Genomic DNA, 26,322 nt, shown 5'->3' with positions numbered 1-26,322 from the left:
TTGTTTGTTTTGTTTGTGTGTTTTTGTTTGTGATTTTGCTTGGTGCTAATCACACGCGCGCGCTCAAGCACTCGGTGGTGGTTGCCTAGCAACAGGCTGCCGTCCTTCTGTTTACTTGAGATGTTTGTTGTGGTGAGGTGGCGAGCGAGGACGGCCGCTCAGCTATTAGCAGGTGATGGTGCGTTCAAGTGACCCGCGCCCACAAATCTATTATTATCCAAAACAAAGCACTCTGCGGACACACTAACACGCCCCCCCCCCCCCCCCCCCCCCCACCAACAACGAGGGACTCGGAGACCGCCGGTACTGTAAATCTACCCCCGCCCCCGCCCACCAACCCCCTTCCCCTCGTCGGACCCCCGGCCGCGGCTAAGTAGCATTCGCCAACAACTTGTGATAATTAGCACTCTGAAATGCCAGAGCGCGGCGGGGCGAACGCTCGGGCGGCGTGCTAGCGTGTGCTAATGGCTAAACAACATGATGAGTCCTTCAGGGGCCGCGCGTAATTATAGCCTAGCGCAAGCGGATGCCTAGCATGTATGCCAGCTGGTTAGCCATTAGCACGGCCTTAAGGCGATCATTAGCGCTTAGCATTTTTTCCGTTAAGGTGGCACGGTCGCATGATTGACGCCATCGACCTCGTTAAAGAGCTAAACGCGGGAAGTCGCTGCCTGACCGTGTTGGCGTGTCAGAACTCACACATGCAGATGCAGCATACTGATATACATACACGCACGTACTGAAGCCGCATCAGAACATGTTTTAGTACCTCCACCGTGGAAAACGTTGGCTTCTACTGATTGCTTTTATATTCTATTGAAGTGTAAAAACTCTCCGGCTTAGCATTAACATTAGCGTTAGCCTCTGCTGATACTGGTGATTACTAGCGATTATTGAGTATTGTTTGTTTAAATCAAATGTAAATGATTGTTAAGTGGCCTTGAGGGAGGTCTGTGGCTAAGCGTTAGCATCATTGTTTGCATCAGCGGGTACTCATTAGTGCTTAGCATTTGCCATCAAAACCTTTTTTTGACATCCACCAAAGAAAGTCTTTTCGTTTCATAGTCCCGTGTGGCCTTGGCGGATGTCACGGGCGCAGTGTTAGCATTAGCATCAGCGTTAGCATCACTTGGTACTAGTGATCATTAACATTGAGCAATTTCCATCAGGAAGGTTTTCAAATTGTGCTGCTGGTGGCTAAACATTAGCATCAACTGGTTTCCGCTGCGACCAAAGAAAGTCAAAAGTCAGTGCAAAGTTTTACAGGTTGTGGTTCTGTTTGTCATGTTTGGGTTCTGTTTTCCTTGTGTGTCTCCTTTGGTCTCGTTAAGTGTGATCCCGCCCTTCCTCGTGTGAACCAATCAGTGCCCTCAGCCAGGTGTGTCTTGCCCCAGGTGTGTCTTGTTGTGTCGTTAGCGTCTGTGTATTTAGTCTGCCGTCTCCCGTCTGTCTGGTTGCTTCGTTGTCTTTCCCTCACGTCATGCTGACCGTTTTTGCCTTGTTGGTCCCCCCATGTTTTGTTTTTCCTTTTAATTTGGGGTTCGCTTTTTGTTTTGTAGAAATGAAAGTCCCTTTTTTCACTTCACCTTCTTGCCCTGCTTCCCTTCGACCGAGTCCTCCACCAAACTTTACCCTCTTGACACTGTTTAGTTCTGGATCATAGTTCTTGTTCATGGCTGTGTTGGATAATGGTTCTGCTTCATGATTGGTTTTGGTCCTCGATCACAGCTCTCTTCGGTTCTGAAGCATGACTGGATCCGATCAGAATCAGATCCTGTTTTTGGTTTATGGTCATGTTTGGTTGTGAATCTTTGTTCTGTTTGGTTCTGGATGTTGGTCACGGTTGTGTTTGGTCCATTGGTTGTGTTCTTTTCCCGCCCACCCGCATGTTTGTGTGCACCAGTCACTGTGTGCATCCCCGCCATATTTATTTGATACGTGGCCATATTTGTCTGTGTACGTGCGCGCGCGTGTGCCCGTCAATCTTTCTGGCGACGAGTGTGTGTGTGCGTGCGTGCGTGCGTGCGTGTGAAGTGTGAATTGAAGGAGCCGCGAGCAGATGGGCTCTGGAGATCGGGTTACCTGTTTATAGAGCAGCATCTGTCCATCCTGTCAATCAAAAGCAGACATGAGGGGGTGTACGGATTGGAGGTTAAGTGCTACAATCTCCAAGCAGTCACACTCCACATCAGCAGGGGGCAGCATGTTGCCGCAAAGCTGTTGCAAATATTTTTGTTTACTTTTCAAAGTATGTCCAATTCGGTCGAGAACTGAAAACATGCACTTGCACGTGATACTTAAAGATATCATTGAATATGCGGATATACGTGCAAATAAAAATGCTGATAAATATGCTAATAAACATGCTATTGCTGAAATGCTATTAAGCATTCATCGTGGGATAGGCTCCAGCACCCCCACGACCCAACATGCTACTACAGCTGCAATTCAATACGCAAAAGAAAATGTGAATCAAAATCAAACACGCCCAATGTGGGAATCGACACTCGATCATCATGCTTCCAAACGTGCAAACGTTGTTTTGTTTTCAACAAATTTGTGATGAAACTTTCATTGCTGCAGAACGGAAACAGATACAAATGTACTTTTTCTGATGAAAGAAGAGACTCTCAGCATTCCATGTTTTGATAGCAATAGAACACAATATTCTGTGGACTTTGCAAAACCAGTCAAAATACAATAAAACAGCCGGGAGCGAAGGGGATTGCTTCAGTCAGTCAATTCATTAAATGCTAGGAAACATGCTACTATGTACTTTACGTATATGCATGCAACCAAACATGCTAGTAAACGTGCAATTGAAAATGCTACTTAACATGCTAAAAACATGAAGCGTGCTCTTAAATACGCTAGTTGACCTGCTATTCAACATGCTCATCAACATACAACGAGGCATGCGGCACAAATACATGACACTAAACATGCTACTAAAAATGCATTTGAAGATGCCTATGAATACAAAAAAAAACACGCTACTATACATTCGATTGTATGCGCTCCTAAAGGTGACGCTAACAACAGCAATTGCAAGTCAACATGCTAATAACGTGTTTCTGAGGAAGCTGTTCCAAGCGTCTTCACCGCTTGTTTATGTTCATCTTTTCCATATTGATTTGCAGAATCGTGCATATATTCGCTCACCCACGCACCCCCCCCCCTCTCAACTCAAACCCCTCACCCGTGGCGCGGTCCGTCATTATGCCACTGATTGCTGCGTTTAGGCTGGTAATTGAAATAATGAGAGAAGATTACCAGCACGCTTTTAGTCACCACGTCTAATCCACCAATCAGCTGACAGCAGGTCAACATACAGCATGGACGGCACGTGCACGCGAGCATATGTGTGTAGCGTGTGGCGTGTGGCGTGTGGCGTGTTTACAGGCCTGTGTTTGCCGCGTTGGCCTGTGCAGCGGCCGCAGGAGAAAAAAGAGCAAATCGATGCCGTCGCGAAAGGCCTTGCGGGGGAGAACTGAACGCTCGCGTAATCCGTGGACTTGTTGTCCTGTGAACAGCAAGAAGATGGACGGATGGACGGATGGACGGATGGACGGATGGACGGATGGATGTAGTGTTTATGTTTCTTCATCAAATTGAAGGTCGTCATCCTCATGAAGTAGTTTGAGACGTGGGAATAAAATAACGTCAAGTCGAAAAACACAATCGAAAGCTCTGTTATGTTCCACTTTGGCGTGCGGTCACGCCGTCCTCGCAAGCGGCGGCGTCAGGTCGGAGGTTTCGGCTCGCGACGCCGTCCTCCCTCCTCCTCCCGCCTCGCCCCCGCGGGGAGGAAGCTTTTAGCCGCTCGCTAGCCACACGTGGCTAGCGAGCGCTAGCGCCTCTTAAAGGCTCCTGACTGTTCCGCCAAATGTCGACAGGCATCAACGCGTAATTAAGAGCGCGTGACGCCCGTTGCAAATGCGAAGCACTTTGAGGCGAGGCGAGAGCGCCCGGGAGCTTCAATCTAATTGAGCCATATCAATTTATTTCACATTTGCCAAATATCACGCCTTGACGTGAAGTCATTTGCATAGGAGCGCTGCGTGTTGTTAGCTCGCCGCCGCGCGTGTGGAGGAAATACGCGCTGCCGCCACCGCAAATAAATACAAGAGGACCCAAAATGCCACACCGCCAAGACGCTTGCTGAGTGCGTGCGTGCGTGCGTGCGTGCGTGCGTGCGTGCGTGCGTGCGTGCGTGCGTGCGTGCGTGCGTGCGTGCGTGCGTGCGTGCGTGCGTGCGAGTCCATTCTCATCTCCCGTCTGGCAAGTAGCGTCCACGACACGTCTGTCAATCAACTGCCATAACACTTCCTCTGGGACACTGTAGGAGGCGCTGTGAAAGGACATATATATATATATATATATATATATGTGTGTGTGTGTGTATATATATATATATATGTATGTATATATAATATGCTAATTAACATGCCAATGACAACACAAATAAAGATGCTAATAAATATACCAGTTTTGTGTTTTGCATTTTTATTAGAGCTTTAATAACTTTTTTTTAATGAACATGTTAATATGTATGTTTGCTAGCATGTTTGCTAGCACCTTTCGTGGAAATGAAAATGAAAATGAACCACAGTCAAAACAAAACGTGTACACGGCCACCTAAGCACTCCATTTATCATTTCACATGCTAATGGTCGCGCAATTAAAGATGACCATTACCAGATACCAGTTAACACACTTGCTAAACATGCAACTAAAATGCTACATGCTAGTAAAAATGCTAATAAAGATGCTAGTAAACATGGTATGAAACAAGCTGTCCTAAACATACTCAACTAAAAAAAAAGCTAATACACATCAAAGTGAACATGCTAAGATACATGCTACTCAAAATTGTAGTCACTGGCATCAATGTGTGTGTGTGCGTGCGTGCGTTCGTGTGTGTTTACGTTGAGGGTGAGTGTGGTCAAGGTAAGGAAGAGGAGGATGATGATGGAGCATTCCATCAAGATGAAGAGGAAGCAGAAGAGTCAAATGTCAAAGTGCTCTTAGGAGATGTTTGCTAAACACTCGCCGTAATCGCTTCACTCATGACCACCAGACACGCACGCACGCGCGCGCGCACGCACGCACCAGGGCGTCGACAGAGCAGGCCGCGACGCGTGAAAGACAGAAAGAAAAACAGAACAAAAGAAAGAAAAAGATGGAAAAGACGCGCTGCAGGACGCTGACTCGTCGACTCACAGGTCATGTGACTCAAGTCAAGTCCGTCAGGCTCGTAACAGCTGACATGGCATCCACATGTAGCGTGTAGCCGCATGTCGCGTGTCGTGAGCAAGCGGCGGCGCCTGCTTGCATACTCGAGTCGTCGTCGCAGGTTACATTTTGTTACATTTGATTTTCGGTGACGTCACGTAACAATTGAGATCTGGTCGCAGGTCGCCTCCCCCGCCGTTCCGTTTCATTGCGTAACATCTTGTTAAGAGCGACATCGCGTTACAAGTGATTCATTCTTTTAATGAATGAATTATTATAATTAATTAACTATAATGACTCGAAAAGGTTACGCGTTACATCTTGTAACAAGTCAGCAGGCCAAACTTCTTCGAACCCGGGTTACATCGCCGTACAAGTTACAGGCTGCCTGAACATTCACAAGTCGGCAATGACAAGTGGTCTGACGAGTCCTGTTGGCTTCCAAATCATACAAGTTACATGTGATCCGACACGTCGTCTGACAAGCCAAACGTGTCAAATGTCGGCTCCTTTTTTTTGGTGCCCTTCGTGTCGCTTTTGAAGTCGCCGCCGCATCGGAAAGTCGATCCCGACCTGACGCGGCGAGGTCGCCCGAGGCCGCGCCTTGACGGGCGTGGCGCCGCCCACGCGTGTGCGCACTAACACGCTAGGAATTGCTCAATTGTTTTTCTTTTCAGATTTTTGTTCTCCGCACATTAGAGGAGGTCAAGTTGGAATCGTTAGCGTCACAATGCTAACTGTTAGCGTCACACTTCGTTTGACGCTCACCGTTAGCATTGCGACGCTAACGATTGCGTCGGCGCGCACGCGCTTCAGCACTCTTGCACCTGCTGGTCGTTATTATTTTTGGAAATTCCAACAGTTGAACACACGCACACGCACACACGCACAAAGGAAGAAACGCACACACCTGTCGCGTCCCGCATGCGGATCAGGTTCAGCTGTTGAGAAAGTCGACGTGTCGGGTCTTTTCTTCTCGCCTCCCTCAAATTCGCCGTCCTACTCTTTTGTTGTCCAACTTTCCTCCTCCAGCGCACACAAACATGACCCCGACGCACACACGCGCATGCGAACACTTACGCACACACTCGCACCCGGTGTTACCTGAGTGGCTGTAATTACATGCAGGGTGTGAACAGAAATGCTCTCACCTCACGAGATGCCGCCGACATTTGCGCTCGTGTGTGCGCGCGTTGCATCTGTTTGTGCAAACTTGCACAACTTGTTGGAAAGTTGCGTCTTTTGCCAAGGAAAGCAAATCAAGCGCTCCCATCTGCGGTTTGTGGTGAAGTGAAAACGTCTGCAAGAAAACAAATACATAAAATCGAGCGCTCCCTCCCTCAGGATGGCTCACGATGATGTCACTTCCTGTTTGCGGGCGTCAAACGTGCAGTTGGCGTGGACTGGTTGTCGGTTGCGTTGCCAGCGTTCGCGTGACGCCGTCTTGTTGACATACTTGAGCCCGCTAAGTACATGCGTGTTGCCCATCCACAAAACAAGCGCTCCTTGTTGACATACGTCCTCTTGCTCATCATCTGACTCACCCCGGAGAAATACTGTCGAGTTATGTCTACGCAAAGGAGCGCTTGTTTTGTTGTTGTTGTTGTTGGGGTATGAAAAAGTTGAATTAGTGACAGGAAGTGTGTAAACACACACACACACACACACACACAGCCGCGGGGACACAAAGCTTGTGTTGCTTTCCAGGGTGAGTCCAGAGGTGCTCGTGTTACCTTCTTGTCTTCAAGTCATTTGTAACCCCCCCCCCCCCGCCCCCGTACCCACCACCCAGCACCGTCATTAACAGCTAAAGTTACTCTCCCCCCTCCCCCCTCCCTCCCAGCTAAACACACTCATCACTGTCCTGTGTGCGCGCGCGCGTGTGTGTTGGTATGTGCGCTCATGTGCCGCCATGCGAGTCTTTGCCTTCAAACGGAAGATCGTGAAAGGTACGAGCTCATCTTTGGTTTGGTTTTTGGTTTTTCAGCTCATGTCCGCGCAACCAGCAACATGCCCTCATTAATATTCATGAGCATTCATCAACATTCATTAGCAGGAGCGCACGCACGTGACGACAAAGTGGCCGCTGCTGGCGACAGCGCCGCCTACTGGAACGCGCGCAGCACAACACGAGAGGCGTCGGGTTTCAAATTAGGGAAGTTTAGGATTTCAAACATGGATTAAGATTTCATATTTGGATTTCAAGCACCCGATTTGACTTCATTAGGCTTCCAATTAGGGTTTGAAAACAGGTTTGAGGTTTAAAACCAGTTTAAAACTGTTTTCAAACAATCTTAGGCTTTCAAATGAGGGTTCAAGAAAGGACTACGGTTTCAAAAAAACACGATGTTCGGATGGCCTCAAATGAGGCGTTCAAGACCGTGTTTGGGTTCTTCAAAGTGGATGACGCTTTCACAAAAAAGGATTCAACTTGCAAATTAGGGCGACAAAAAAGGTTTCGGGTTTTGAATTCAGACTTAGGTTTGAATCAAGTGTTAAGGTTTCATGCTAGGATTATGGTTTCAAAATCAGGTTCCTATTAAGGATTAGGGTTTGAATTTAGTGTTGGGGTTTGATTTGGAGTTTTACAATCCGGCTTGAAGAACCATTTAGGGCTTCAAAAGTGGATTTCAAGCCTGGGTTTGGGTTTGGGTTTGAAACGAGCCAAGTGGGTTTTGAAGCCGAGGGTTAGGGTTTCAAATGTGGCGGAGCGAAAAAGAGAGCGCGAGGACTCGCTCGCTGCTCGTCTTCCAAATCTTCGCTTGCTTTGTTTGATTTCACAAAATCCAGCTTTTCAAAAGCGACACACAAACACGTGTGCCGCGTACAAACACACAAATCAACACACACACGCGCGCGCACGACGAAGGTCAGCGTTAATCTGTTGTTTTTCTTCTCTTCATCTGTTTTGACTGCGTTAATCCCCGACACCTGCAGCCACACCACAACACACACACACCTGACACACCCACTGTGACCACGCCCACTGCACGCCACCCCGCCCGCCCCCACAGTCACTAACCCTGCAGCGTCATCCCGACCACCCGACGCCACATACACGCAGTTCGCCGCTCAAACCGCTGCAGATGGACACGCCCACCCCCACGCGGGAGGAGATGCAAAGGTCAAAGGTCACTTGGAGCTGTTGTGTAACTGTACAAAAGCAAGCTTTCGTGGTGGCGCCATTTTTTTAGACACGCTTCAGTTTTAACAAGCACGGGTTCGGGTTTCAAGGTCGATTTGGGGTTTTGAACGGTCACATCCTGTTGGTGTGAATTCTGGTGCTTGTTTATCCACAAACGTGTTCAAACCCTAACCCCGGCTTGAAACCCTGACAAACTTGTAATGGGACGAGACAAAAAAGTTTTCAACTTCCTGTCCGAGTGCACGTTTGTGCGACGCGCAGGTGACGAGCGCTCATCACAAGCGCGTCGTCGGCCGCTAATTGCGACATTAGCAGGCGGCGCTTTTTTTTGAAAGTCTTCATGGGGTGATGTCACTTCCTGTCGACTTGAAAGTCGAATGTCACACGCTTGCTTAATTGAAAGCCTCGTTTCGAAATGAGCTTTTCAAGTCTTCAATTGAAAACTTTTTCGAGCCCTAATTGAAAACCTTAACCCTTGTTGAAAACCTACCTTTGAAACTCGGGCCCATTTTTAAAAACCCGACTTTGGACACCTCAGCATTTTGAAAGCCCAAAACTTTTTAAGCCCAAACTCTAACCCTTGCTAAAACCCTCATTTGAACCCCCAACCCTTGTTTGAAACCCAACTTTGAAACCTTTTTTAAGCCAAATTTGAAACCCGAACCCGTTTCAAACTTTAATTTGAAATCCTGCATTTTTTTATAACCCTAAATTGAAACCCTGGTTTTCACTTAAACCCTAATTTATAACCTTAACCTTTTTAAAAACCTTCATTTGAAACTTCAACTCTTAACGACGATAATGACGATGACAGTGATGATGATGATGAAGACGATGATGAGGATGATGAAGATGACGATGATGATGATGCTGATGACGACCACGACGGTGCATACGTTTTGGCGTGTGCGTGTGTTGTGTGCGTCTGCCGTGTTTTGATTGACAGCCGTGTGACAAAAGGAGCGCAGGAGAGATTTTTGGGGTGTTTTTTTTCCGTGCTGTCAGCCGCCCGCATCCGAAGCGTGTAAAGCATCTGAAGCGGCGCTAATGCATCAGCCCTCTGCCCCCGTACGCCAAGCCCACCTCCCCCCGACGAGAGTGATCTGAATAGTCGCCGCATTGTGATGCGGCGGCGGCGGCGAGGAAGAAAAGCCAAGAAATTTGGCGGATAATGGCGGCGGGAAATAGCGAAACATGTTTAGCGGGACAAAAGGGACGACGGCTGACAGACGACTCGCAGACGTCCCAATCTTCGGACGGACGGCGCCAGACTGACGCGCGTCATCGTCGTCGTCGCCGTCATCATCATCATCATCATCATCATCATCATCATCATCATCATCATCATCATCATCATACCTTGATGTGTCCGCGCATGCGACAAACAATCCAAAGTTTGAAGATGGCGGCGTGACCAATCAGGATGATGATGATGATGTCATCAATTTTGCCGCCACATTTGTGTAGCGCACTAAACGACAGCCAGCTCGGCTTCAAATATTCACTCACTTTTTCATTCATCCATTCTTTCATTAATACATCATTCGATCATTCGGTCTTCATTCATTCATTCTTTTTGTCCTGCATTCATTCTTTTTGCATTCATTCTTTAAAGCGTTCATTCACTTATTCACTCATTCATTCATCCAGCAATTCATTTGATCAGAGCCATGAATGCATTCAGTATTCATTTATTAACCATTCATCCATCCACCATTTGGTCCTTGTTTTGGATCAGATATGTCCTGCCGTTTTCCGCCTATTTGTCAATTCATTCATTGTTGTGTCCATTGTTGTATGTTTGTTTATGACTTTCATGCTATCATGCGTGTGCTCGTATTTGCATGCGAGCCTTGACGAGCGCAAACAGGAAGCGCACACCGCTGAGTGTGTGCGCGTGTGCGTGTGCGTGCACAATTGTGTATTTTTCACTTTGTGAGCGTCTGCCCGTTTTGTGTTCATGCGTGTGTGTATGTGTGTGCATGTGTGTGTTTTGGTGTGTGTACGAGTGTGTATGTTTTTGTGTGCGTGTGCGCGTGCGCGCTGGCCCCGCTCCTCCCCGCCGGAGGCCTCCGTACCCTGAGCCCGGGGCCTGGAGACGGTTGCCGTGGAAACGAGGTCGAAGGATGCGTTGATTGACGGGCGGGCTGCTTCAGTGACAACAAAAAAACGCGGCATCGTCTTCGTTCGCTGGCGGATTGGTGACTCCATGAATGTTTGATTTCATAACGAGAAGCGCGCACACGATCGATCATTCACAGGAACGTTCGATACGACTCACACACTCACGCACCAATCTGTATGAGTACACTCATTGTAATACATGAATTGTCCTACATTAGTTTTCTCAGTTGGATTGATTGACAACTTATTAAAATTAATTGTAATTATTAATTTTATTAATTTTATTAATTTTATTAATTTTATTAATTTTATTAATTAATTAATCATTGTTATTTAATTAATTATTTTAAATAATGAATTCAAATACTTTGCAAACATATATGTTTAATTTAAATATTATTTTCATTATTATTATTATTTCTTATTTTATTAGTAATTGAAATTATAAAATTATTCGATTATTATTGATTGTCAAAGGATGGAAATTATTATTTTTTAATCTTAATTTATCAATCGGCAAGAACTCTCGATTCTACCATATCATACCGTTAATCCCGTTTTATTTATAGAGCAGAAAAAAATGCAACTCAAAATGCTTTACATGAATGAAAAGCGACCCCCCAAGTGTTACTTGTTCTGTGCTATACGAGATTGTGATAAATTGCTAATTTGATCTAACATAGCACTGGGTTTAAAAATATATATAATAATAATCTATTTTCCTTCTCATAGCCTGAAATCAATTCATAAAACAATGAATCAATCATTTTAATGAATACATCTTTTTCCCATAAATTCAAGCGAAAATGGAACTTGAGTTTTTGTTTTTTGGTCGCTAGCTATTTTTCTTTTCATCTTATCCTTTTAAAGTTATATTTACAAGTATTTAAATAAAATAAAAAATGAACATTACTTTAAAAATATATACATAATCATAAATAGACACGCACAAAATACAACACAGAATAAAACAGAATTGAAGTCACAAGTCCAGAAGACCAAAATCCAGAAGTGTCTTAGCAAAAATAAAAAATAATCGATACATGCATTGTATGCAAATGATCAGCAAATCTTTTACTGAATGAAAAATGCGGACTCAAATCGAGCGGCGCCTTGCGAGTGGATTTTGAAACACGAACGGATCGTCGGCCCCAATGGGACCGCATCCTGCCAGTTGAAGACCGCATTGTTCGTAACAACGTCACAGCGCCACCACGCGCTCGCGCGGACGACATCGGATCGCGTCGGATCGCGTCGGATCGCGTCGGACAGTGACATCGTTTTTAGCGGCTCGTGCGGCTAAAGGCTAACTAGCGAGCGTCTTGTATCGTCCAATGAAAAAACACTCTTGTTTTTTTGTTTGTTTTTACGCGTTTGTAACAAAAGCAGCACCCCGCCTCTCCCAAAGCATCATGGGAAACGCACACAAGCACGGACGCACAACAATACACAACAAGACCACTTCACTGTGTGTGTGTGCGTGTGCGTGCGTGCGTGTGTGGCGGCGTGTGAAAATTCACACAGTGGCACAAACAACAGTGGCAAGATATAATATGGCGTTGAGGGTATTGAGGGTGTGGATGTGTGATTTAGGGGGAGTGGGAAAGAACGCCGCCGCCGCCGCCGCCGCCGCCGCCGCCGCCGCCGCCGCCGCCGCCGCCGCCACCTCTGGTGAATTCGATCATCAAGCGCAGCCCGACACTCACGCACGCACACACATACGCACACACGGTTATTAGCGGGAGCAGGTACAGCTGGGACTTAAAAAGTCGACGCCACCTGCCCTCATCCTCGTCTCACACTGATTAAAACACACACACGCGCGCACACACGTCACACACACAATGAGCACGTTCAACTAGTTTTTTCGACAAAAACAACTTGCGATATGTACGACATTGTCGTCATCAATCCTAATCTGCCAAAGGTTAATTTGCTAAAAATGTAGGTGGCTAGTGACGGAGATACTGGCTGCCTAAGTGGATCAAATGCTAGGTGGCTAACTAGCTAACATGCTACATACGTGGCTAATTAGCTAATATGGCCCAATGGTTAAGTTGCTAAGAATTTAGGTGGCTGAAATACTGGGAGCCTAAAGTGACTAAGATACGTGGCTATCTGGCTAGCATGCTACGTACATGACTAATTGGCTAATATTACGCTTGCACATGAGCTATGAAGATTAGCGACGTGTAAAAGCAGCGGAAATCGCACTATTTAAATGAGAGGATTGTAAATTTGGGAGAGCGCTCCAAGTGCGAAAAAAATGACGTTTGAAGTGATGGAATTGGAAGTGTTGGCGGAAGAAGAAAGCAAGCACATTACTCGGTAAGCCAAAAATAAAAGTAGGATTCCGCTCATTTTGGGAAAGCCAGAAACTGCTGTGAAGCTTTCATCGTAGGACAAGGAATGTTTTTTTTTTAGTTTGTTGGTGTTAGCTTAGCCAGCTGTGTGTGACAGAACACACACACACACACACATACACAGAGCGTACTAAATAATAAATGGCGTGTGAGTGGTCGCGATTGCTAATGGGCTAATTAGTTGTAGCTCACATTAGCTGATATTGGACACTTGGCTCCTCAATGCTAACGTTGACGTCTGGGGCCCGCTTTGGTGGGGCTTGCAGGCTGGGAGATACTGTCATTTTCTGCTCCGTTGGTGTGGAGGAGGAAATGGGGGGGGGGGGGGGGGAACAAGTGGAAGTCTTTTCAGCTATCAAAGTGTCCAAAACGGAGCAGAACGTGGACAAAGTGTTTTGGCGGCGAGGAGCTGAGAGGGGGTGCGGCTAAAACAGGCGAGGCTTTGTTTTGAGAGGGAGATCCTGTCAGGACCAGTTTTTCCCGCCAATGGCCGCCAGGAGGATCGCTTTACGAAAACGAGACTCGCTGACGCCCGTGACAGACGGATGGCAAAATGACAGGAAGCGACAGACAGGAAGTGTGTCCGATTGTAGCTGGCTAATGGCTAAGATGCTAGCTAGCTAGGTGGTGACGAAACAGAGTAGTTGTGTTTGAATGGTTACCATGGAAACAGACGCGTAAAACTTGACCCACTTTTGAACTCGTGATTGGCCAAAAAACACACACTTTGTTTTTAGGTATCTGACTAGGTAACGTGGCTAAGATGCTAACAGGCTAAGATACATGAGTGCATTAAAGACACAAGGATCACCGATGGTTCTTGCTAGGTGGCTAAGTTCCTAAGGTGGCTAACGGGCTAAGATCCCAAGTGGCTACATTAGGTAGAGAAATGGTGACTGGGTAGTTTGAGGCTAGAATGCTATGTGGCTAGCATAGGTGGCTAATAGACCAAGATGGCGGCATTCGAGCTGCTTGCATTTCAGGGATGCTAAATGCAGGCTAAATTGATCAGATGCTAAGTGGAAAGCTAAATGTTTGCGATGCTAATTGGTTGCATTTCGAAGCCGCTGAGTGGTTGAGTTGCGAAATTCTAAATGGCTGAAATGTCGGATAGCTACGCGCTTATGTCGACAGTTACGCGCGTCCAAGTGCTGCTATTAAAACGCTTTGCATGAAATCAGACACCAAAACAAGTGCAGATGTTACAAAATAAAGAATTGACGCCTTCCGATTGGCCAGCAAACCAGGAAGTCTCACAGGTGTTTCCACAGGTGTTCAAACCTTCCAAGCCGTGTGACCATGTGTCATGTGACCGGGCGTCACTGTGAGCCCTTTCTCCCCCCCGGCACAGCCACGTCTCAGTTGACAGGTCAAAGGTGAAACCGAGCCCCTCGTTAGGGCATCAAAGTGGTCGGACGCGACGTCAAGCGGCTTCTGCACTTCCTGTCCGGACCGTCGCTTCCTTCTGGTGGACCCCAACATGCTGAGGGCCACAAAGCAAAGTGGACCTCCTCGACCCCGACCCCTCAATTGACCCCCCCCCATAAGCCCCCAACATCTCATCGTCTCCATTCTCTGACAGTGAGACAAAAGCAGAACAAAACGTTAAATACGAGAAAATGATAAACTTGATGTCGACTGACACATTTTTGCAAAGAAGCTTTTAACAAATTTGAGGGAGCCAACAAACATGTTTTTGAGGGACCCTCTTTCCAAACGCTGCTTTTGTGTGCAAACACACAAAAGCAGAAGAACATTCACAAACGGTGACAAGAGAAGGACGGAAAATAAATATTCAAGTAAAAACTGAAATGGGATGAAAAGGAAAAGGTCAAACGAGAAGGCAGGACCGAAAAAGAAGGAAGATTGAGAAGCAAATGAGTTTAAAAAAAAAATAACACACACATTTTTGGTTCAACTGATAGTAACGGATGGATGGATGAAAAAAAAAGAGAAGACAGGAAAGAAAGAGAAATGAGGAAAAAGGTAAGAAAATGAATGAGGAGGAAAGTGGGAGGGATGAAAAAAGGAAGAAAATAAGGAGAGCAAAAAGAGTGAAAAAGAAAAAGAGCTGAACAGACGAGTAAAAGAAAAGGAAGAAGAAAATTCATGAAAGGGGAGGAAAAGTAGAAACGTGGGAAAAAATGGCGACATGAAGAAAAATAAAAGTCACAATTGTGGAAAATGAAAAAGAAAAAAGGAAAGTAGAAAAAATATAGTAATATATAAAAAAAGGAAATGATTTAAGGTTGCTGAAAAGGAAGAAAGAAGAGTCAAAAAAAGTTGGAATGAGTTTTAAAAAAGTGAAATAGGAGAGAAAAAAAGAGAAAAGGATGAAAAAGAAGAAAAATGAGCTTAAAAATAGTCAAAAAGGAGAAAAAGCAGGAATGCAGGAGGCGACTGCAGGCGGGAAGCGTTTGCGGACGTCGGCCGGCGAGTTGAAGGAAGGCGGCGCTGAAGGAGCTCAGTGGAGCGCGTCGACTTTTGGGACGGCGCGCAAGTCAACATGAGAGCAAGTTGAAGGAAACGTTGTTGGCTCTGCTAATTGGAGGAAGATGGCGGCCAGGAGCAGCAAGAGGAGGGAGAGAAGGCGCAGCGGCGGCGCCGCTACTTTGCACTTGGACAAAAGGATTAGACGAGTTTGTTTAACCCGACAGCTGCTTTACTAACTCATTAAAAACATTTTTCACGAGCCGTCGACTGTGCGCGCACGCGCACGCGCACACGCACGCCGACTCACTTATGACTCCTTAATTTCACTCGTTAGCATCTTTGTTAGCATCCTTCTTCACATTCGAGCTCACTAGCAGCTTTGTTAGCATTGCGGCTAATCACAAGTAGTATCCTGACGAAGTAGCATTTTCGATAGCATCCTTGCTAGCGTTGTGGCTAACTAGCATCTTTGTTAGCATCCTTGCTAGCATTGTGGCTAACTAGCATCTTTGCTAGCATCCTTGCGAGCATCCTGGCTAACTAGCATCTTTGTTAGCATCCTTGCTAGCCTTCTGGCATCATCGTTTTGACATCAAATATTTCCCACGCCGTTCTTCTTTTGTGACCGAACGTGCGTTTGCGCCGTTCGGTCAACGTCGGCTGCGCGATGTCGCGGCCTCGACGGCATTTCCCGCGAACGGCTGATGACCAGTCCGGTGTGTAGCACTCGTCAGCTGGGCTCGGTCCCGGCTCGCCCGTCACCCGGTACGCACGCAAAACGGATGCATACGTTCATGACGTACTTACGTGAGCGTATGGAAGCGGCTGACATTCGGACCTCGCACTTTGGCTTCATAACGCAAGATGCGTCACATTCCTGACATTCAGTCCAGACGTCAAATCTTTTCTGCTGTGCTTGCTTTTGATCAATTTGATTTTTTGCGCTTGCAAATATTTCTGGTCATCGGACTTCTTTTCTGTCAAAATGTGGCATTGCGTGTACGGTCGATCTCTCGAACCCGTGCATTATGTTGCTGCTGCTATTTTTCACTTCGTCCTTGCAAATATTTGCTGCCTGTTTCCTCGCGTTGTGACGATATTACTGCATTCCATCTTGAATGCGTACGTCACATAACATGAAGACGTGATGCATTCCGTCCATTGATGGCGTGCATTCCGTCCATACACGATATCGTTTTTCGTTGGCTCGCTCCATCGTTTTGTCAATATTTCTCGTCCTTTTCCTTCATTTGGGTCAAATTGTGCTATTACATACATTAAACGCATACGTTATACGACCGACATTTTGTTTTGCATGCAGCCAATCCGTGCGTTATGTTGTTGTTAGCATGTCGCTAGCTGAGTTTGACTTCACAAATATTTGCATTACGTACATGAAATGGATCGTTTGCAAAATAAACAAATGATGGACATGAACTGACATAAACACGAGCACGTTAGAAAGCTCGCTTGGTTATTGTTCGCGCACATTTGCAAATAGTTGATTGCTTTTTTTGTGACCACATGCGTTCGACGCAAACATTACATTATGTGCATTCATGACATACATTAAATACAGACATTAGGCTGTGGTTCGAATGCTCGCTCAACTCCATCATTTCGACCTCACGCTTGCAAATTTCTGTCACCTTTTCCTTTATTTGGTGAGAAAAATGTGCCATTGCATACATTAAATCCATGCATACTTTACACACGCTAACACGTTGCATTATAAACATTCATAATGCATACATTACGCTGCTGCAAGATGTTCACTTCAGGTTATTTTAACCTGGAAAGATTTGCCACCTTTTTTCCTTCTTCCGTGACTAAATGTGACGTGACATGAAATGATAAACATTCATTGCAATCCATACCGTTTGATATTGCTTGCATTCTTTCTGCTCTTTTCATATCGCATACTTGCAAATGTTTGCCATATTTCTCCTTCTTTGAAGTCGAACCCTGTTATTACATCCATGAAGTGCGTTCTTCCAATCCATACATTAGTCGTCATTGACCTCTCACTTGTAAATACGTGCCACGTTTGTCCTTCATTTCGTCACGCAAAATATGACAATAATCAATGATTTTGTATCCATACATTTATTGTGTTGTTATTAAGTTTTGTCGCTCCGTCATTCTGACTTCGTGCTTGCAAATATTTGGCGTCCATTTCCTTCTGTTGACGTTCAAATGCATGAAAATCATACTCAAGATTCTGCATCATTTGTTGTGGTTTTGGTTTTGGGTTTTTTTTGCGCTTGACGGAAGTTGCCCGTGTCGGTCGACGCTCGCCGGATGACGTCACGTGGGACCGGGCAGCATTTTAGGAGGCTACAACAAAAAATATGCTCGTAAACGAAAAGTTTCTTTGTTTCGTTTTGCCATTTTTCCCTCCAAAAGGCAAAAGTGATTCTGGACATTTAATTGTCTGCTCTCATTTTCGACACGAAGCCACAAAAGCATTAAAAGTCCGTAAAATGTAGAAATAAAATGAATGAAATACTCCATTTTAAGAAAAACATATATATATATATATATTTTTTTTTTTTTAATTATCATTAAGGTTATTTTTCTATAACATTCTAATAAATGCCCCACAGAGGCAAGAGGATTTTTTATTTTTTTTGCGTGAATTGACTAAAAATAGTCATTAAAAAAATCATATTGAAAAGATGACAAAATGAAAGGAATTTGCGGGGGGGGGGGGGGTTCTAATAATGATGATGATGACGATGGTGATGATGAACCGAATTCGTGTCGAATCCAAAAGTTGTTACCGCCAAAAGGACACCGGCAAGTCCGACCGCGACTTTTGAATTAACCTGTGGCCTGCACCTCAAACCTTTGCAGGGACACCTCAACCACGATGACTCCCCCCGCACCCACTCCGAGCCTTAACACACACACGCACGCACGCACACACACACTGCAAGAAAAACATCTGAGCAAACCCTGAAAATGTCGAAATATTCTTCTTCATTTACACTTTCACTTATTTCGAATTCCAAGAATAAATGAGGCTTTTTTTGTGAAGACTCATTAAAGAATGTGAACTCATATCAGTGTTTATTTACATCGAATATTTTTTTCAACCCAAGTGGAAAATGAAGGCAAACGTGTTTCAAGTTTTGGGGTTTTAAAGAAAAATATGTGAAGATGAATTTTTAAAGGTGAAAAGGCAGAAATTAGCGGCGACTTCATGCGATTGAAGCTGAGAAAAGGTCAAGCCTTTTTAGCACACAAAAATGATGTAAATGTGCTGCTTTGCTGGCGACAAATGCTCAAATTACAGATCGAGTTGATTTGTACATAGTCGAGATTTTTGCGGTGTTTTCCACATCATCATCTTTTCCATTTCATCCCACATTCTTTCATTTACGACTTCCACAAACGTTCGCTTTTTACGTGCAAGCTTTGAACCTCATTCGACTATCAAATGTTATTTATTTATTTATTTTCATTTTTCTTCGTCACTGTTCGATTGCCACTCAAAATGTTGATCGCCTGCAAAGAAGAAAAAGAACGACAAGAAGAACATGTTCTGCTCTTTTTCTTCTCTTTGGGTCCGCTTGACACGGGCACGTCGGAAACACACACACGCGCGCGCGCGCGGTTGTGCACTTCATTGTTCGTCCAGGCCACAACAACGAATTGTTTTTTTTTTGTTTCTCCACGAGCCGAAAATGCAACGCTCACTCTTCTTTTTCCAAATGATCATCCTCATCATATGAAAATCTTCCCAGATTTTATTTGCGATGGAAAACATTTTCGAAAATGGACAAATTGAATTGAATTGCAACACACTTTTGCGGCTCAAAGGAAGTCAAATTAAAAGACACGTTCTTGCCCTGGCGTTCAAAATACGCATCAAGTATAATTTTTTAATGACGTTTAAAGCGACAAAGTGGAAATTAGAGAATGTTAAAAGATTGAACACCTGCTTCGTTTTTTTGTGTTTGTTATTTTCGTCAGCAGCCTCCCAAATTAATTTCTGCCACAATATTTGTCAACAACTTTGACATCAAATGATCACGTTGAAACAATAGGAAGAAAAGTTTTAAGATTATTTGTGGGACAGAAAACAAGACCAGCGTGCCCAAAAATGTTGCATCATCACTTTCCCATATTAGTTTAGTACGTTTGGAGTTCTTATTTACTTTAAACTTCTTTTCCATTTCTTGCGTTTCAAATGACAAATCACATGGAGTTATTTACAATTGTCAAGTTTTATTTTAAAAAATGTTGGTTACTTTTTTTTCGCTCCAATTACGGGATTTTTTTTTTATGTGCACGTAAAATAAAAAATGGCACAGCGCATAAAACACCCAAAAATTGGTTTGCTTTGCGAGCGAACATAATCTATTCTTTTTTTTTTTATTAGGTCAAATCAAGCAAAATATATTTTTTTAAATTGTGTTGAGTTGAAAATGAATGCAGAATAATTCCAGAAAAATGAAACTAATCTATTGGATTTTATTTTCAAGATCAGAACAAACTATACTGACATCAACAACACTACGAATTTATGAACAATATGAAAATAAGAGCACATTTTATTTATTTTGACATAAAGAATTAAATTCTGCCAGACAAAAAACGGTGACGTCATCACACGGCCCAAAATGCTCTTGTTCGTTTTTCTATTTAGAGAAATATGCAAACATGCACACGCACGCACGTGCACGTTTTTGTCCCACGAAACAAAACCGGAAGCCGCGTGACACTTTGATGTGCCGCTAACCTACATACGTGGACGCGCATTGTTGCTTTATTTCTTGCTGAACAAAAATAAAAATCCGCGTGCATGTCAGCAGCAAAAGTTTAAATAGAATGAAAGACAGAAAAAATTTACCAAAGTCAGCTAGCTTTATTTCGTACAGATTGCAACATTTTTTTTTCTTCCTCGCTCTTGTTTTTTTTTTTTTTTTTTTTTAGGTCAAAGCGACACGAGAAGAAAAAGAAAGGAAGGACATTCAAAGACAAGCAGCAGAATATTTTGGGGGTCCAGAAGACGAGCAGACATGTTGGCAACAACAACCAAAAAAAAGGGGGGAAAGAAAAACAAGAGGGTTCGTGCGAGTCAGTCAGCTTCTTTTACATTTCTTCAGTCAGAAATTAAAAAAAAATGATCTGCGCCACGTTTAATACTGAAACATGTTCAAGTGTAAATGTTGACTAACAAAAAAATTTGAAACTAACATTCTAGTCGACGTGACACACGCACGCACTATCCACACGCGCGCGCATACACACGCACACACACACACACACACACACAAGTCCAGAACACGAATAATATTAATAATAATAATAATAATAATAATAATAATAATATTAAAAAATACCTGGAAATTTCCCGGTTGTTCTTTTTTTTTTTTCTTCCTTGTTCTAAACTTTAAATTCTTTTTGTTAAATGTTCCACTTACAGTTGGCGAGTTTCCCCGTGGCCGGTTCCGTTAGTGGATGAGCGGGTTGGGCGCCGAGGCCTGGTTCTGGTGCGTGAAATAGTCAGACAGGCCGGCGGACAGTCCGGACGAGAAGGCCGGCAGAGAGGCGCCCATGGGCGGCCTCAGGGAGTCACAAGAGGCGGCCTGCGGGGAGCCGGAAGCCGGGGCTCGGACCAGCTGGCCGCCGCCGCCTCCTGCCCCGCCGCCGCCGCCGCCGCCCGGCGTGCTGACCGGGACGTGCGGGAAGAAGTAGCCGGTCTGGCCGGCCAGCAGGTTGACCGAGCACGGGTTGAGGGAGTAGCTGGCGGCGGAGCAAGGCACCGAAAGGCCGCAGGGCATCGCCGAGGCCGCCAGCGCCGCCGCCGTCAGATGGTGCGTGGCGTACGGCAGCTCTCCGCCGACCAGCCGCTCCATGCCCAGGCCGTTGGGTGGCGACGAGAACGGGTGCCCGGCGCCGTGGACGTTCTGGCCCAGCACGGCTCCGTAGGACATGGGATGGGCCGGGTAGGCGGCCGCCGCTGCCGCCGCCGCCGCCGCCGCGGCCGCCGCCCCGTTGTAGCCCGCGGCCCTGGAGTGGTGCAGCGACAGGAAGGGCGACATGGGCCAGTACAGCGACCCGGCCCGCTCCATGAAGGTGAGGCCGGAGGTGAGGCGGGCCCCGCGCTTGAAGGCCAGCTTGGCCCGCGAGGTGGTGGAGCGCCGGCGCAGTTTGCCGGTGGTGCCGCCGATGAAGACGTCGTCGCTGCTGGGGTCCAGCATCCAGTAGTTGCCCTTGCCCGGGTCGTCGTAATGGCGGGGCACCTTGACGAAGCACTTGTTGAGGCTCAGGTTGTGGCGGATGGAGTTCTGCCAGCCCTGCTTGTTTTCGCGGTAGTACGGGAAGTTCTTCATGATGAACTCGTAGATGCCGTTGAGCGTCAGGCGCTTCTCGGGACTTTGGCGGATCGCCATCATGATGAGCGCGTTGTACGAGAACGGAGGCTTCTCGAACTTTCCGCTCTTCTTGTCGGCCTCCTTCCCGCCGCAAGCGTCGCCCGCCGCCGTGGCGTCTTTGCACTCCTTTTTGTCTTCGGGCTTTTCCGCCGAAGTCGCCGAAGTCGCCGAATTGGCCGAATTGGCCGAATTGGCCGAAGTCGCCTCGGGGAGCGAGCCTTCGGACCCCGGCGGATCGCTCTTGGCTTCCGCTTTGCCGGCGTCCGCGGCGGGCTTAAGCTCGGCGTCGTCCCCCCGATCCTGGTGGTGCTGTTGGTGGTTCTGGACGTGGTGGTGGTGATGATGATGGTGATGGTGGTGGTTGCTGCCGCCGCTGCTGCTGCTGCTGCTGCTGTTGCTGTTGTGCAAGTGGCCGTGGTTGTCGTTCTGCACGGCCTCCGGCACCAGGCTGTGGATGGTGAAGGACGACTTGGGGATCATTTTGAGCTCTTTGCGTTCGCCCATGTCCAACATCACCGAACGGAGTCGGAAGTGTGTCGCCGAGCCGATCGACAGGACGGGAAAGGGAGGAAGGGGGGGATGGATAGACGAGAAGGAAAGTGTAGCCCAACAAACTATTTCATGTTCGCTTTGGGGAGAAAAAAGGGAAACACACGCTCACACACATTCGTACACACGGCACGTACACTCACACGCGCGCGCGCGCACACGCACACAAGGATAGGAGACAGATAGCAGCAATTAATTAGCGAGCCGCAGCGGCTCAACACATTGGTTGGCCCTTCCTGCTCCTCGGCCAATCCGCGCCGCGTGAGCTCCAGCGCGCAGCCAATCGCCTCGCGCTTGGCGAACATTCGCGCACGCGCACGCTGGAAGAAGTTCCCGCCCAGCACGAGCCCGAAGAGGCCGAGTGAGGTTTTTTTTGGGGTTTTTTTTTGCAGGCTTTCGTTGCCATTCGCGACGTGTCTGCTTCACCCCTGGAAAATGGGGGTCGGTGTGGGGGGGGGGGGGGGCGCATACGTGTGCGTGATGAGAGACAACCATAAACGCTTACATGGTCTGTGACGTCATCGAGGCCATTCGCTTCTTTGCAAAGAAACTCACCAGCAAAAAATGCCTTTCGTCATTTCTTAAAGTGGGAAAAACAAACGTGCTCTTTCCACAACACGCACGCGCACGCGCAAACACGCAGGCTTTTAGTAACGGTTTTATCATTCTTACTTTGTAACCTGGCTCGGGTCACTTGTCAACAGAAGCAGCAAAAGTACTCGCACTATGACTACTCGGATACTAAAAAAGGGCGAAAGTGGAAGTACCGATTCAACTCCTTTCGTCAAACAAAAACAAAAGAGTGCAAACAATGAATTGGACTGAAGCATACAAAACTAAAATGATTGATTTATTTGATCTCTGGCCGCCATCAATGGAAAGAGATCCCATTCAACAAATTAAGAAACATGCTCTCAAGTAAAACGTAAAAATCAATGTTTACTGTCATTAGAAAGAAATTGTGATTCAGTTAAATAAAAGCAAAATAAAAGTACAAAGTCTCTCCAGTGCAAAAGTCAAAAAGAATTTTTAGCTCTCAGTAGAACGAGGTAGTGATTCAAGACCTTTTGCAAAAATAAAATGGTACAAATTGGTGTACTCAAATACCAAAGTAAAAAAAAAATGTCAAGAGAATGCAACTTCTTTGCCCAAGTAAAAGTACAAACTCTAAATTTTAATCTAAATAAAATACACAAATCTTTGTTACTACATTACTACGACGATACAGTTATGCGGGGAAAGTAAGAAAGTATAAATATCTATTTTCAAATGTAATGTGTAAAAGTAAAAAGTCTTTTGAACAATAAATAATCCATTTAAAAAAACTGATACCTGAAAAATGTACTCGAGTAGCGAGCAACATTTGTAAACGTGAACATCTTCTCGTTTGATTTTGTTGGCCCGATTGCACTTGGAGTGACCACTTCCTGCTTCCTGTTTGTAAACGTCACTCCTTGCACCTGAAACCGTGTTCAGGCCTTGTGCGTCGCCACGGCAACAGCCACGATGACAACAAATGTGAACGATGACCTTTGAACCGCAGCCGGATGTTCCTCATTCTCGTTCTTACACAAACGCTGTCAAGTCCTCCGACAACGTTTCAAGGAACTTAACAAGGGTTCGAACAAGAGAGTTCAAACTGCGAGTTAAATCTCTGTATTGGATTTTTTTTTTTTATATTATCGTCAAAATGTGAAGTCTTTAAGTCTTCATGTTCCGTTTTTATGTTAAGAGTTTTGCTAAGGGTGCGTGTTCAGTCTTTAAGACTTGTCAAGTCAAGTTTATTTAAAAAAAAATTGGGACAATTTTACAAACTGTAAACAAATAAAAAACAAATAAAAAACTAATAAAAAACAAATAAAAAACAAATAAAAAACAAATAAAAAACAAATAAAAAACAAATAAAAAAACAAATAAAAAACAAATAAAAATACAAAATTAAAATAAAAAACGAATAAAAAACAAATAAAAAACAAATAAAAATAAAAAACGAATAAAAAACAAATAAAAAACAAATAAAAAACATAAAAAACAAATAAAAAATAAATAAAAAATAAATACATCATCTTAGCTTTTGTCTTGCTTCAGTGTTTCAAAGTTACCGTCAGTCAAGAACCTTCCTTCAGTACCGACGGACCGACGTTCGGGATTTTGGCATCCGACATTCCAGCAGGCCGAGAAAATTTTCTTTGACACGCCCCCGACACACCTGACGATTTGGCGACAAAGCAGACCGGACCTTGGAGCAGGTCCAAGTTGAGGCGCAGGTGGTGTGACGCGGTTTTGCTGGACTTGGTGGAGGCGGGCAGATTGTAGAAATCTTTGGATTGAACGCACGATTGTCATCGTCATCTTTCGAATATTTGGAAGTGAACTCGAGCGAAGCCACTTCCATCGGCCAGCAAGCAAGATGGCCGTGTTCACTTTCACTACAAAATACCAAAAGAAGGAAAAGTCCACCCATGTCGAAATGTTGGTTGTGGCAGCTGTTCAAGTTGTATTTTTGTCAAGTTTGGATGCAAAATGTTGATGCTAAAAAGTCTGCTTTCTTCACACTCTCTTTTTCAAACGGGGAGTCCAATAAAATAGGCCAACAGCGTCTCCCAGTGGCCAAAGAAGAACATAACAATGTCACCATTTCAAACATACAAAATCATAACTTTCACCTCCTTGATAGTCAACTGAAGTATAAATAATTGTTTCTGTCAAGAAAAATCACATTTAAATGATTTTTATCTTTGTATTGGATTCATGGATTGTCTAAAAACGGATTCTGAAATTTGTCAATGCAAGAACGTTTGCGTTGGGGGGAAAAAGGGATGCTTGCATTGGGCGACACTGACATCATGCGGCCAAAACGTGAACTACACCCCGAAAATAAGTTGACGTTGAATGTCACGTGGCCTTGCTTCATTTATTCAATGAGACAAGATGGGGTGACGTCATATAATATGTACGCTGACGTCATCACGCGTATTGTGAATGAAGGTTTATGCCAAATATTCCGATGATGAGCATAAGATGACAATGAGACCGTTTGATTGGCAGGCGTGTCCCATTCGTCCCGCCCATCAAAATTGATTGACAGCCACATTCGCAAAGACGCTCAGCTCGCTCACTCCTCTGAATGTGCCCGATTGATTTTCTACATTACACTAAATTTCACGGTTTCAGTCATTGTTTTTGTTTTGAATTGACGTTGGCTGTTTTTGTGTTCAAAGTATTCTTTGATGGCGTCAACGAACTATGTCCAAGTGAGTTGAGGAGTTTCAGTTGGACAAAATGAGTGCTCTGCTCTGCCCCATCATCTTGTTGCATCTCGGTGCTGTGGAACCAAACACTACTCGTTTAGGCAAAAGTAGTGCTTTGCCACCACAGTGAAAGTGAAGCCTACCAAATCCACAAGCAACTGACATCCTCTCAAAAAGGGCCAGCCACAAGATGGCGCCAAAGCAGAATTTTATATTACACGTGGCATTGGCTCTATAGTGACGATTTTCAAAAAGGCTTCCATTGAGTTGAGTTTGGATTCGTTTTTCTAATATTTGGCGTGTTTATCAAGTGCAAGATTTAAAAAAAGGTCACTCGGTATTGTGTAATAAAAGGAACAACAACAGCATAGCAATTCTCAAGTGGCTGCTTGACCTTCCTTTTTATTCTTTGTTAACAAAAACTTTTGGTTATTGTGTTCGTTTTTCTTATCGAGAACAACCTTGATGTCGGTGTGCGCGTGTGTGCGCGCGCGCGCGTCACCCGTGTGCGTGTATGAGCGCATTGAAAGCGAGTCCGTCTCTCCAGCGGCGGGAGAAATCCTGCACAGATGCGGACGTCGTCCTCTGGCACCAAATCAACAAAGCTTCCCTCGCCGACACGTGCACGCTGCTCGAACCCTACTCCTGAGACACACGCGCGCGCAGCACAGGTGAATGAAAAGCAAGCAAGGACAGGACGGAAGGAAGGAAAGAGCAAGAAGAAAGAATGAAGGGAATGGAAAGAGGTGAAGGAAAGGAAATGAGGAAAGCAAAAAAGGGAAAAACAGAAGAAGAAGAAAGTCAAGGAGAGGAAGAAGAGCGGGAAAAGGAAGGAA

At 45.3% G+C, this 26,322-nt stretch overlaps 1 protein-coding gene across 1 annotated transcript; it reads right to left on the bottom strand.

The window, feature by feature from the left end:
* Positions 1-20,153: 20,153 nt before the first annotated feature.
* On the bottom strand, positions 20,154-22,405 carry foxg1a (forkhead box G1a). Its single transcript, XM_086094761.1, has one exon. The coding sequence runs from the start codon at positions 22,197-22,199 to the stop codon at positions 20,763-20,765; it is 1,437 nt and encodes a 478-aa protein (XP_085950887.1). The 5' UTR covers positions 22,200-22,405; the 3' UTR covers positions 20,154-20,762.
* Between the last annotated feature and the right edge of the window lie 3,917 nt (positions 22,406-26,322).

This window comes from Leptonotus elevatus, chromosome 14 (genome assembly GCF_054856555.1).
Source record: "Leptonotus elevatus isolate MCC_2025b chromosome 14, RoL_Lele_1.0, whole genome shotgun sequence".
Lineage (NCBI taxonomy): Eukaryota > Metazoa > Chordata > Actinopteri > Syngnathiformes > Syngnathidae > Leptonotus > Leptonotus elevatus.
The sequence above is the reverse complement of the archived record's forward strand: the minus strand, read 5'-3'. Positions and strand labels throughout refer to the sequence as shown.

Coding starts and splice junctions, on each gene's coding strand:
- foxg1a (XM_086094761.1), bottom strand. CDS start 22,199: ATGTTGGACATGGGCGAACGCAAAGAGCTCAAAATGATCCCCAAGTCG.